Raw genomic sequence first — 13,360 nt, forward strand, 5'->3', positions numbered from 1 at the left:
ATTAGATGAATCTTTATAGATTGTTATAGATTATTTTTAGTAATATCAATAGGAGATCAGTTCGCGGTAATAATTTAGATGTAATTAAGTAAAAATAGGAATTATCATAAATTATTATAGATTATTTTTGGGTAATCCCTATAAGTAATCAATTAACGGTAGAAATTCGGATTTAATTACTAGGGATTTTAGCCGTATATTATATTTAATCATTTAGTCATAGACTAAATTAAATTGTATAGCATTTCTAGGATTTCGTCCAATATTTAGCTCGTGGTAGAAATTTCTAACCTATTATATACAATGCTCGCGGAAACTAAATTATTGACAACGAAATAATTATACCCGCAAAATAGTTTAAATCGAAATTGGGTTTGCCGTAGTTCGCAGATAGTAAAGTTAATAAAAAGGAATCAACTTTCGCATTCGACTTTCATTTGGATTTATTTGGATTTTTATTTGAATTCTAACCGAATTCAAATCAATTTTTGCACGTAACTATAGAGCCCGAGGGAGTTGCGGATCCAAGTGAAGGCCAAGACCCGCAAGACTTTGAGCAAGGCAAGTCATCACTATTCCTTGAACATGTTGATCCTAATTGCAAAATTGTTTTGTTTACAAATAAAATTGCATGCAATGATGAACATCCTACTTGTGATTATGCCATGCCTTGATTATTGCTAACCCTTAAATCTTTGTAACCATGTTTACGTATGAGTCCCTAGTCAACTATGACAATTGCTTAGAAATGCTATTCTAGAATCATGCATACTCATATTTATCAAATGCTATATGCTTGGGGCAATTACCTTTGGGAAGGTAATTGAGATGCGGCATGTGGAGACATAAGCGCCACATTGCCATTATGTTGATGACATGATTTGTGAAAGGAGAAATAAAATTAAACAATTGTTTTCGACTGGGGCGGACGGAGGATTTGGGTGGTATCTGGGAAAGGCTAGTACCGTCCCCGGTCAATTAAGGACCGAGCCATGAAGTTAAGCATGAAACGACCCCCGTACAACCGTACTTCTCGAATGGGTATAGACCTAGCGGATTAGATAGCCGAGCGGAGGCAGTATCCCTGCATAGATGGTTCACCTCTGAGTGAGGCAGGTGCGCTACGTTGGGACAGCCGTTGAGGTAGGGCCGAGAGGCGTGCCCTACATCGGTGTCGCCATTGGTAGGACTGCCATGAGTGTGTGAGAGAGAGAGAACTTAACTTGAACCATAATTTAATATGTGTGTGAGACTTCTCTTTCCCGGGAGCGCCAGAACTCCTCTCACTGCTAGAAACATGGACGCCTAGAGTGCATGAGGATTTAAGTTCATGGAGCGGGTACTGCCAATGCGAGGTTATCAAAAAGCTTTGCCGTGACGCGTCTCATGTGTTGGGCCGAGGCTCATGTGTTGGGCAGTCGCGGAGTGCGGGTAAAGTGTACATCCACTGCAGTGTGAGTAAACCAAATCTATTCGAATAGCCGTGCTCGCGGTTATTGAGCACCGGGACATGTATTATACTTGGCTAGACTCTAAATTCTTTAACTTGTGTGGGATGGGATATTGCATGATGATTTTTATGCTGACGGAGCCACTTCCTGAGAGGCGGGAATGTGGACGTCCTCAGAAAACCATAACGATTCAATGGCGGGAAGCTATCCTTGGGATCACAATGGATGGTGGACAGAACCGTCATTGTTTAATATGAACACTGGTATTAAAACTTGATCAATCTATGCTAGGTCTTAGGCTTGTGAAAAGAATTACAAAATTTGCTTTGCGCAAAAGAACCATAGCCATCCTTTGAATTCCTCTGTCATGTGCATCATTGCTGTGGTGGCTTGCTGAGTACGGTTGGTACTCATCCTTGCAAATATAAAATTTATCAGAAGCGGAAGATGAAGCCTCGGAGGATCCCTATGCCTACTATCAGGAGGGAGATGAAGACGAAGGCGTCCAGTAGGTCTTAGTACGGTCGTTGCCTGTGGCAATGGCATGCCGCTGCCTGAATTCCGTTGCCTTATCTATTTCTGCTTTTGGATGTATTCCGGACCGCTCGGTCCGATGATTTAAGACTATGCCTGCGGGCCTATAATGTAATAATTCGTATTAGACACTCGTGTATGTGCACTTGGTATTCCAGCTATGAATCCGTGTGTACCAAACTACTTGATCCAGGGAAATGGTACTGTTTACACGATTGACTCCTGTTATAAAAACGGGGGTCTACACGTGGCATCAGAAGTCAAGAGACAATTCAAGCCTCGAAGTCCAGAAAAGAAGATTCCTATAGACCCGAGTGTCATGAACTTCTTCAGGGGTATGTCTGCACCTGCCAAGGAGGCCATTAAGCTATCGGACTATGAGCGAACGCTGAAGAAAGCATCTTCTGGAAAGTCTAAACCAGTCCCTCAGCTTGGAGAGCAACCAAACCAGGAGATCGAGCCATTGGTGACCGGTAAAGAAATGACGATAGAAGAATTTATTACTGACACCGGTCTAACTACGGATCAATTGCTAGGAGTCGCACCAATCGAAAAGGCGGAAGTGAAATACATGTACGAACTCGGTAAACCGCTTGTCAAGCCTGAGCTGCTGCAGTCCCTACCCACACAAATGTACAAGTTCCATCAGCTGTACATGGAGATGAGCGCCACCGGTAGAGAGATGATCGGAGCGAGGATCAGGGACACGGACTTCTTGCAAGGAGATGACATTCTCTGGATCAATTTCAAGGGAATCTACGAACTATACCAGCTGGACGCCCTCGACGTCTCTATTATGAGTTGCTGGATTTTGTAAGTATATCGTTCAGTTAGATTTCTTACTGCGTCTCCTTTAATTAATTAGGTCCTTGTATATAAGTAGACTATAGAAAATAATATACTCCCTTTTATCGTTGTAGAATGGAGATTCAAAGGGCCCGACGGCGGGGGGTTTTCGATACTGGATTCATCGACCCTCGGAAAGTAAACGTCGCAATGCTCGACCAATATCCGCAAGCCACAGAGGACAATCTCGTCCATCTCCTGAAGGCGCAGCATTACAAGACGTTCATACTGTTGCCGTACAACACAGAGTTAGTTTAATTTTACTGTCTTCCTATACCAAATTTCATTCCCGTACGAACTTGCTAAGTGTTTCATATGTAATGCATCCCACGCACATTGCAGATTCCACTGGGTGCTTTTACTCTTCGACCTGTCGGCCTGCACTGTCAACATATATGACTCAATGGATAAAAAAGAGTCTACGTTTGACAAGGTTTTCGAACTTATAGACAGGTACCGTCATAAGTTCCTCTGTTAATTAAGAAAATCTTGTTATGTTAATTGCTACTACGAATCATAGCTTTAAACTCCATGTAGGGCTTGGTATCGGTTCCGTCATTTGGTCCGCGGCAAATGGAGAGAAAGACTTAGGCGGAAGTTCAAATTTCCTGTGAGTACACATGCTCTACATTTATATTTTTCCGATTCAAATACATACAAGTGTATATTAATTAGATCTCTCGTTGTTTGTCATTTATTTGTAGTGCGCAAAGCAAAAGAAGGGAACTAACTTGTGCGGCTATTACGTGTGCGAATATTGCCACTGTCTTGCAGACCAAATCATCACCACAAGAGAGCTCAATGTACGTACAAATAAATTCAAAAATTCATTACGTATCGATTTCTTGTTTAATTACTAATCAATTTCATACATTCATATAGTTTATTCGCATGAGGGATAACCTGACCATGCACAAAGGAATTTATCGCGGCGGTTCAACAACAACTCATGGGATTCATCAACGAACAAATCCTTGATCCCAAGGGTGAATTCTACGACGGAAACACAATTCATAGGTCCTTAGCTTCTGAGCTAGCGACTACTACTACGTCGAAATCGTAGCTAGCTAGGACATACAATGGATTGTAATTAATACATGACTATATATGTTTCTATATGCATGTGTACACATTTTCTATAATGTAAATATATTTTGGTCATACACACACATATGCATTTGCATAACATATATATGTATAAATACATATATATTATGCATGTACATATGTATTGAAACATATATAAATATAATATAATATATATATATATATATGCATATATGTACTGAAACATATATATGCCATGCAGCAACCGGGCCATGAAAAAAAAAAAAGGTCAGCTCGATCTTTAGTCCCGGTTGGTGTAGATCGATCTTTAGTCCCGGTTATTTCACCCGGGACTAAAGATAGCGATCTTTAGTCCCGGATTGGTAGTCCCGGTTTGGAAACCAGGACTAAAAGGGGGTTATGAACCGAGACTACAAAGGGTTTCTCCACCAGTGAAAGATACCAGTTTTGTTTAGATCCGCAATGTTCATCGATCGATGGATCGCTTGCCAGCCGACAACAGTGCATTTTGTAGTGCAGGGACTGCGACGTCGCAGCAGCACTCGATCGATGAGGGTACATGGCGTCGATCAGCAGGTTGCTACTTGTCTTTAGTTTCGCTGGCGCTGTGAAGCGAGCGGCGCAGTCGAGGTCATCAAGTCATCAGCAATGTAGCTAGCTTGGCAGCTTGCTGTTGCTGGCCGGCCAGCTAGCGCAGCGCACAGCATCGATCTCGAAAAGCAATCGAAATTAGTCGCTATTTTTGGGGGCCTCACCGTGTTTTCTTGGAGTGGCCGCGTCCTCAGTTCTCACTAGCTATATATGTGAGTGTGCGTACGTGCCTCACGTTGTGCCAAGAAATACGTGCACTTGTGGGCGAAGCTAGCCGCGAAGGGGAGCGACAGGCTCATATAACGATTCTCCAAACGACGAGTAATTTGAAACGAGTAGTGCTGTACATCCGATCGACTCAATCATCCAACTCACATACGACCGTGCTGAACCAACAACCAATCACAAAAGCTATTATCATTCACATGGGGTTAGCCAAAACCATGTTTATATGCGTCGTGTACGTAGGTCGGACATGCAGGGTCGTACGTATAGTTATTCCGATTTGAAACGATTGGAATATATCGTATGATTAGCTTACAACCTCATCTTTTCACTTAAGTTTATAAAGCTAAAATTTGAATTTTCAATTTTAAAATTACTTAAGTTTATAAAGCTAAAATTTGAATTTTCAATTTTAAAATTGGAGTTGATTTAGGGTTTTTTCATCGTAGTTTATTTTTCAGCCCATAATTTTAAATCACTAAAAACACGTATACTAGAGTTTTATTCATAAACTATTTTTCATTTACAAATATACCGTTTGGAATAATCCAAACGATGACCATGTTAATCTGCTGTTAATCTGTTATGTACTGCTCTCTCTCGCCCGTGTTACGCGGAATCATAATACTCCCTCCGTTTCAAAATGTTTGACGCCGTTGACTTTTTAGCACATGTTTGACCGTTCGTCTTATTCAAAAAATTTAAGTAATTATTAATTCTTTTTCTATCATTTGATTCATTGTTAAATATATTTTGATGTAGGCATATAATTTTACATATTTCACAAAAGTTTTTGAATAAGATAAACGGTCAACCATGTGCTAAAAAGTCAACGGTGTCAAACATTTCGAAACGGAGGGAGCATCATTTACCAATGACTACGGTATACCCATGGTGCTTTTTTTTTACTCTCCCGTTTTAGATGTATCAATAATAATTACACACGCGTAAGTACGATTTTAATAAATTAAATTAGTTAGCCAGGATTTGCCACTTGTATATTTCTCTTTTAGCATGTGTTAGCGGTGGGTGTTTATGTGCCATTGTGTCTTATGTGAACAAAAGAGACTCACAAATATTAATTGCTTTCGAATTTATTAGCATTGCCTTTTTCTCCGTCCAATGTTTATTTTTTGACAAATAAAATATTAAACTTTTTGTGTAGTATACTTTTCTTGATTTTCATTCATAAATCGAAATCGACTTATATTTGAAGTTATGCAGAGTAAGTTATAATCGGGAAAAAAATGTACAAAGGGAAATGAAAATGACTTATAAGAGAGATTAACACTGTTGGGAGTGAATCTACGTTGGCTCATGATTCCCATCGTCCCATTCAGATTGTAGCCAAAATAAACTTTATAAAATTTTGTCAATACTAAAATTTTGGCAAGATGACAATATTGCCAAACTTTTAGCAGGATTTCTTATGTATTTACTAAATTTGGTAACAAACTAAACGTAGACTTTTTTTTTTGCAACTTTACAAATAAAAAAGTACGTGTGAAATCCTCCACGCGACACGCCAGCCGCAACACTTATCGGGCCGTTTATTAATTTGCCACGGGCTGGTCTTGGTTCGCGATACAATGAGGGCCATCTTTAATGGGTCTAAAAGTTTTGTCGGGCCGTTTGTTAATTTTCCCTGCGGCCCATTGCAGTTTGGCCAGCCACATAGCACGCTGGATGGGCTCGGAACAGCGATGCCGGCGGCGAGGTGCTCCTGCCCGGCTGCCCACCGCTGCCCGCTGTTGGCGGCGACGCCCTTCGTGCTTTGTATCTCGCCCTGCACGCATCGATCTTTGGTAACAAGCATGCTTACAGAAAACAATGAAGTGCCGAAGATATACACACACATAAACCTGATCAACAATGGATATGGATGCAGTCTCTGTATTGTGGCATTTACAAACGATTTTGCTATATATTTATTGATAATTTTTCTTCTAAAAATTTTGATAGATAGAAATATAGTACAATCTCAATGTAACTATTTTGTAGTTTGTATGTAACTACTATGTAGTAACTTGCATGCAATTATAATGTGATTTTGAACCGTTCGAAATGATTTAAAATTTGTGCGGGGGTAGGAAAAAATCACAACCCACGCACATGTGAGGGGATTCGGTACCAATGCCTCCGTTTTCACGAAAATAGCATGTCAATTAGAGATTTTTGAAAGTTACACTATAGTTAAATGCAAGTTACAATGTAATTATATTAAGATTGTATTATATTTGCATTTGTCAAAAAAATTTAGTTATAAAATTTGACGACAAATCACAACTGTATAGCTAGTCCCTTTACAAATACTAGTACTATTGTATTCCATTATATATCCACACTATAATTAACGCGTGGGGATAGTACAAGATCTAAGCCACCAATTCGTTCCCCTTACAATGGCCCAATACACGGTGTAGCACGCCAAATGGAGTAGTGCGATGCAGAAATACCTGCATGATTATTCAAAATTTCAAAAGGTTCAAGCATAATCGACTTGAATCCAAATTACCACATGTCTAATGCCCCGATGATAGGTTTGACGTACCATAGTGGAGCCCATGGTGCTGCAGGGTTAAGGAATGGGTACGGCCACCTGCACGTACGTTTTTTCAAAGAAAATTAATATGCAGCTGAAAAATTTTGAAGCCCGAAATAACCTGGTCTTAAGAATTATTAGTACTACTTGAATATTGTGTGTAGCCCATTCCGTTGGTGTCCACTGAAATATTGGATGGTAATAGGACGGTATAGAGAATATTGTTTGTCAAATTGAGAGGATGCAAACTAAAATTTGTTGTTAACTTTTTTTTTACCAAATAGAATCAACCGATGGAATTATTATTTGATCTCACCATTTCAAGCCACAAACATGTACGACCCATTGGATGATTACATACGAGCATGTCCAAAGAACGAAATACGTCATTCTGAACCAAGGGAACTCCTGGGATATATTCAGAAAAGAACGAAATATGTTATTCTGAACGAAATTGCTTGGGCATAAGTTTGTTTAGTTCGATTTTGAGTACCAAGTTGTTAAGAGTAGTCTCTATCAGCAGAAACACAAGGTTGAAAGAGTGAATGCAGCCCATCACCTGCAAAACTGAGGTCAGATGAAAATATGGATATCGATGGAGCATATCTCAATGGTTAGGTTAATTAGTTTCGCAAAAAGAATGTTAAGCCTAATCCTTGTTTTTATTTTCTACACGACTGCACATCTCTAGCTGATATATATGTACACTGACTACTGCAACATACTGTCACTCACTGCATTGAGGCTGAAATGAGAGGAGTACATGAAGGGTACTATCAGAGCCCAGAAGACCACATCCGTCAGCACAACCGCGCCGCCCAAGACCTGAAGACGAAACGCCAGAGAGATTATACGAGTTCCATGGATGATGGATCATCTCCGTGTCACTCCGAAATTGAAGGAGAGGCAAAGGGTCTGATCGGTAGTGCTTGCTGCGGCAGCTGCAGCCAACCAACACAGATCTACACAGAACAGTTGATTTGCAGCAGCATCAACAGGGTGAAGCTGGGCTGCTGCTGCACTGCGGCAGCCAGCACAAACGATCAAGGTTAAAATATATAACTGCTGACCTGGTAGACAATCTGCATGAAGCGCCCCAGCTGGTTCAGTCCAGCTCCTCCCTTCTGATCGGCGCCATGGTTGATCTCCATTAGGCTGCCGCTGAGTCCTACCAAGCTCTCGTCGATCTCGGGTAGCATGGTGACATGGCGGTGGTGCATTGAGTACATGAAGCATCCGTATGCAGAAAAGAGCGTAGCTATCTGCAAGTTCCACGCGTGCATCGATTGAGTCGTACTCGCTCTGTACCAAAAAGAATCCAATTCTAGGGAAGAATTTAGACATACACTATGTCTAGATTTATCTCTAGGATTGGATTTTTTTATGGGACGGATAGAGTACGTGAAAACTTTGCAAAAGAGGTGGAGAAAGTACCACAAAATAGACGATCTCTAGCATGAAGGTCCATCTGCGAGAAGGTTGATGGGACGAAATCAATTCATTTTTACTTGTAAATAAGACTAAATTAAATATTGTTGTCGAGATAGAGAGGTATGGGAAAAGAAAACTACGCGATTTATTGTTGACACTAGACACGTACTCCGTGTAGTACACCATGATGGTGAGGTCGTAGGTCAGCGCGTCCCAGAGTAGCACGCCGGCGAGGGCGACCGCGGCGGCGGCTCTGGACGCGAGTAGCAGCCACGCCGGGCGCACCCCGCTCCAGCGGCTGCTCCACATCGCGGAGGCCCCGGCCGAACCGATCGATGCGGCGGCGGCGTCGTCCACCGCGTGCGGTGGTGACGATCCATCCGACGGCGGTCGCTTGCGGGAGGACAGCATCGCCCAGAGGGACGCCGCGATGGCGCCAGCGACGATGGCGAAACAGAGGGCATAGCTGAGGGTTGCCATAGGAGCTAATTAAGCTGGGTTTAAGCTCAAGGAGATCATGCGAGCGATCGCTCATCAAAGTGATCAAGTGCACACAGCCACACAGGGACTAGTTGCTGGCTTTGCTGCCTTCTTGTCGAGTTACCACTTGACAATTTGACCGGTAGGTGTTGTGTCCGGAGTCCGGACTGGTTGCTGCCGTTGCTTGCAGCAAATAAACGGTGCGCCATCTCGGCCCATGCGGCCCAACTCCAACCAGGCCAGCCGACGCGCGCCGGCCGTAGCATGGCCCAGCCCTCAGGGAGCACCGCGGTCGGTGATGGCCGACGACGAATTCGCAGAGCCCCCGGTCCACACGTTTGCCGTGACGCGTCCCCTGTCCCCTGAATCTGAAGTACTCAAGTCTTTTGCACAACAATCAAACAAGTTTATGTGCCTGGACAAGTTTACCTATGAGAGATCCACACCACACCAAAAAGACAATATTGGTCGCAATATTGTCATACTCTGACTAGGTTTCGGGGTGAACTTGTATATAAATTCATGTATGTAATGTTTCTACGATTTCTTTTGGATTGCAAGGTGACGGCCAGACTTGACTTCGTAAGCATGTTTTGGGGGCGAAAATAACGCTCATTGCAAGCATTACAAATTCAGGTCAGCCTTGTAACACTTCCGAGGTGTACTTCTGATGACCAAGTAGGCAGGTAAATACAACGCGAGTCGATCAAAAGTCAAAGCCATGGGATCTTCAACTCAACTGCGCCGTCGCGCGGTCGCGGAAACTCCTTATCTTTTCAGCCTCGTCAAACAACGCGGCTGCCCCTGTTTTCCTTTCCATCACGGTGATGGCAGCTACCGTGGAGTAGAGCAGAAACCTTTTTCGCCTGTTACTCCTGCTCCATGATTTCTCTGTCGGAATTTGCATAAGATCTCCTATTCTCGTCACAACCCATTCTACATCCAACAGGTTACTGCATATTCCTCTGTTCTAGAGTAGCACGCTACTATGCTACAGAAAGTACTGTCTACATCTAAGGTGGATGCAAACCAAGAGCAGAACACAATGAAGGACAAAAATCCACATTGTCTTCAATCCTTTGGATAGGCAATCTAGCTAAGTCTAATCAAGCAGTATAACCAATTGAACATGACAATAAAGAATAAACTGGAAAGAACAAGTCGACAAATGTACTGCAAATTTTCACTGAGGGGGCACGGTAACAATACATGAACGGGTGAACCCGATAAAGTATATATGTACATCGATGAAGGGGCAAACAACAAAAAAAAAAAAAAAAACGACTCCCTACAAAATTGCTGGCTGTGTGAGAACAGCCGTCATAAGGTATTTACACAGCAGGAAACAAAAAGCCTGCCCATTATCATCATCATCTACTCATTAGGTTCCAGCCATTTCTTCAGGTTGCAAAGGGCCTCTGAAGACAGGCTCTTGCAACATCTAACCCTCCTGATCGGCGCCTGCTCCGAAGACGGTGAACCACCACCGAGCTCAGATCCAAAGCAGATGACTATCACCGTGAGGTTGTCAAAGGTCTGGAGCCTCTTCGCCTCCATGGCAAGCTCCCTCGCGCACCTCTCGGGGTCATCGTGTCGTCGGAGCCCCTTGCGGACTATGGTCACCGCGTGCTGGCTGCTCATGACGTCCCATATCCCATCGCAGCCTATGATGAGGAACTCGTCGTCTTCGGTGAGTGTGGTTTGCTGGAACTCTGGCTCGGCGATGAGAGGCGACCGCGAGCCTTGAGGCATTTTCATGTCCCAATCCCCCAATGCCCTGGTCACAGATAGTACTCCATTGAGGTAGCCATCCTCAATGTATCCCCCACACTCGGTAATCCTTTCATGCTCTGCATCATATGTTGGCCTGTGATCACGAGACATCTCCACAGCTACACCTTTCCGACACAGGACCGCGCGGCAGTCCCCAGCATTCGCGACCAACAGCTGCCTGCACATATGATGGAAACAGAAATGAGCACACATACAAGCATAATGCATGGTGATCTGCAGCATACACAGATATGTATTGCATGTTCACATTACCTTCCAAATATCAAAGCAGCAAGAGCTGTTGTTCCTGATGATCGGCTGATAGCCAAATCGTCAGCGAGAGCAAGGTCTGCGCTCAAGAATGCATTGTGGATAGATTTCTCAACTGATTCATAAAATGATTCATCTTCTTCTAATGCCTGTGGGAACTCAGAATCCTCAAAGAACAGCCTTATAGCATGCCTTTTCATGTAGGCTGCTGCATCTGGACCCCCATGGCCATCAAAGACCTAAAAATACAACGGCGTAATCAACTAATTCGCAGTACAAAATATGATAAAAATCGGTTGAAGCTCTTATTAGTTTCTTGCATACCCCATAGAAGGCATTAGGTGCAGGGCACATCAACAGTGAGCCAAGATGACCAGAAAGATCATCAATTCTGATATGTTCATCTTCCATGTACCGCCTAGGTCCAATATCGGCAAAGCTACCAGATCGAATGTTGGGGGAAAACTGTAGTGATTCCACGGGTGCCTTAACCATCTGCATTAAGCACAAAAAGGAGTTAATTATGGTGACGCTCATCCAAGGTGAACAGCATGCCCTCTTTAGTATGCCGACTAAAAACAGAGACATCCTGCACTATATTTCGTGGGAAACGTTTTCAGCTTTTAAATTCTACACTGCATCTCGTGGAAAATGTTTCCACCTTTTAAGTTAGTCTTGAGTTTCCCACCATCACACCGACCAATCATTCAAATAGTTTTCATCCTTTCTTAGGGATGTTTCATGAAAATATCTAACTGGCTAGATTAACCAAAAAGTTTAGCCACGTGAACATTTCAATACTGAATTGGTCAAATATGGACTCAATATGTGCGAATTTCAATTTCAAAGTAAAAGTCCGCAATACTTGAACAAATAAGGTATAACCGTAATCTAATCCAACCACGACACGGTATTGCGTCCGTACTGCCAATTTTGTTGGATTAATTTTTATTACTCGAGTAAGTACTCACCACCTTGCCACAATCACAAGTAAAAATTCCACCAAGATTAAAAAGCAAAAGAAAAAACTCCTGTTTTTTCAACTCATAAGCAAGAAAAATTCTAGAATTAACAACAGGAACACTAACAATTATTAGAATATTTATTTACCAAAAAATCAAGAAACACGAGTTATTGCCCAGCTCTAGAATTAGCGAATCGTCAAACTGAAAAAGATAGCCAAAGCCCCCTATTAGCTTATTAAGAAAAAGAAAAAAGAACTCACCAGTTCAGGCACCTCGATGGCGGCTTCCGAGGCAGCCTCCGGCGACATCTCCTCCACCGGCGGCGACACCTCGTCGACCCCCTTCACGGAGCACCGGCGGTGGAACGACGCCTCCAGCAGCGGCACGACCTGATGCATCACCTCCGCCCCGGCCACCATCACCGCCTCCTCCCCCGAACCGCTCAACAACCCGCTCGTCCTCCCCAACCGCGAAATCCAACCGGAAACCACCCCCCACAAACCAAACCAAGAACTCCCCCAACCAACCAAGCTTCCAACAACACCTCTCTCGATCACACGCAAAGCACTCTCTCTCGAAAGATTTTGACTCGGCTGCAATCAAAGCTTCTTTCCGGGGAAAACATACAACGAACACGAACACGGAGACTTGTTCTTCTTCTTGCGTGATCCGAAGAGGAGAAAGAAAGAAAGAAACAAACAAAGCGGCTGAGATAAAAGAGGGAGGCCCCTATTTACGCGCGTTGGCGCGTGTGGGGGGCCACGCGCACCCAAACCCCACCCGCGGTAGCCGGTGGGTGGCGGGCGGAGGTGACCGGCAGGTGGCCGCGACCGGCTTGGCTAAGTGGCGACGCGCGGGGGGTGTACCGGTGTTACCGGCACGTGCGCGTTCGCGCGACGGTGTGGCCGTGTGTGGGGTTTGGTTTGCCGACCTTGTGTGGTGTTGTGTTGGGTGTGTTTCGTTTGGCTAAGGCTTACGAGATGGGTGATGCGTGCACTGGTTTCACGCCTTTCGCGTGTGGAGACCGGAGACCGTCCGTTTTTAGGGGTTTTATTTTGCTTTTTTTTAATGAAGAAACTCGATTAGGAATGCCGTTTATTTCCGTTATGTGGTGTAGGAATTTTTAGCGTACGGTTATACTCGTCGTTATTAGTAGTTGAGGAATGTAAAGGATTTACACTGGC

The 13,360-nt window shown here is 43.4% G+C and overlaps 2 protein-coding genes across 2 annotated transcripts; both read right to left on the reverse strand.

The window, feature by feature from the left end:
* Positions 1-7,017: 7,017 nt before the first annotated feature.
* LOC9268398 (uncharacterized) lies at positions 7,018-9,285 on the reverse strand. Its single transcript, XM_015781928.3, has 8 exons — positions 8,858-9,285; positions 8,692-8,725; positions 8,328-8,519; positions 7,993-8,082; positions 7,751-7,816; positions 7,574-7,665; positions 7,267-7,314; positions 7,018-7,171 (listed from the first exon to the last, which is right to left on the reverse strand). Exons 1-8 carry the CDS (start codon positions 9,166-9,168, stop codon positions 7,066-7,068), a joined length of 939 nt encoding a protein of 312 aa, XP_015637414.1. The 5' UTR covers positions 9,169-9,285; the 3' UTR covers positions 7,018-7,065.
* A 1,016-nt stretch (positions 9,286-10,301) lies between these two features.
* LOC4326717 (probable protein phosphatase 2C 2) lies at positions 10,302-12,881 on the reverse strand. Its single transcript, NM_001398290.1, has 4 exons — positions 12,437-12,881; positions 11,536-11,706; positions 11,215-11,450; positions 10,302-11,119 (listed from the first exon to the last, which is right to left on the reverse strand). The coding sequence occupies exons 1-4, from the start codon at positions 12,593-12,595 to the stop codon at positions 10,543-10,545; spliced, it is 1,143 nt and encodes a 380-aa protein (NP_001385219.1). The 5' UTR covers positions 12,596-12,881; the 3' UTR covers positions 10,302-10,542.
* Between the last annotated feature and the right edge of the window lie 479 nt (positions 12,882-13,360).

This window comes from Oryza sativa, chromosome 1 (genome assembly GCF_034140825.1).
Source record: "Oryza sativa Japonica Group chromosome 1, ASM3414082v1".
Taxonomy (NCBI): domain Eukaryota; kingdom Viridiplantae; phylum Streptophyta; class Magnoliopsida; order Poales; family Poaceae; genus Oryza; species Oryza sativa.

What these genes read in the sequence shown, in the direction of transcription:
- LOC4326717 (NM_001398290.1), bottom strand. Translation starts at nt 12,595, where the DNA reads ATGGTGGCCGGGGCGGAGGTGATGCATCAGGTCGTGCCGCTGCTGGAG. An exon ending in CCATCGAGGTGCCTGAACTG is followed by an intron (nt 11,707 to 12,436) that starts GTGAGTTCTTTT and finishes TGCTTAATGCAG; the next exon opens with ATGGTTAAGGCACCCGTGGA. An exon ending in CACCTAATGCCTTCTATGGG is followed by an intron (nt 11,451 to 11,535) that starts GTATGCAAGAAA and finishes TTGTATTTTTAG; the next exon opens with GTCTTTGATGGCCATGGGGG.
- LOC9268398 (XM_015781928.3), bottom strand. Translation starts at nt 9,168, where the DNA reads ATGGCAACCCTCAGCTATGCCCTCTGTTTCGCCATCGTCGCTGGCGCC. An exon ending in ATCATGGTGTACTACACGGA is followed by an intron (nt 8,726 to 8,857) that starts GTACGTGTCTAG and finishes ACCTTCTCGCAG; the next exon opens with ATGGACCTTCATGCTAGAGA. An exon ending in CTCATTTCAGCCTCAATGCA is followed by an intron (nt 7,817 to 7,992) that starts GTGAGTGACAGT and finishes TCAGTTTTGCAG; the next exon opens with GTGATGGGCTGCATTCACTC.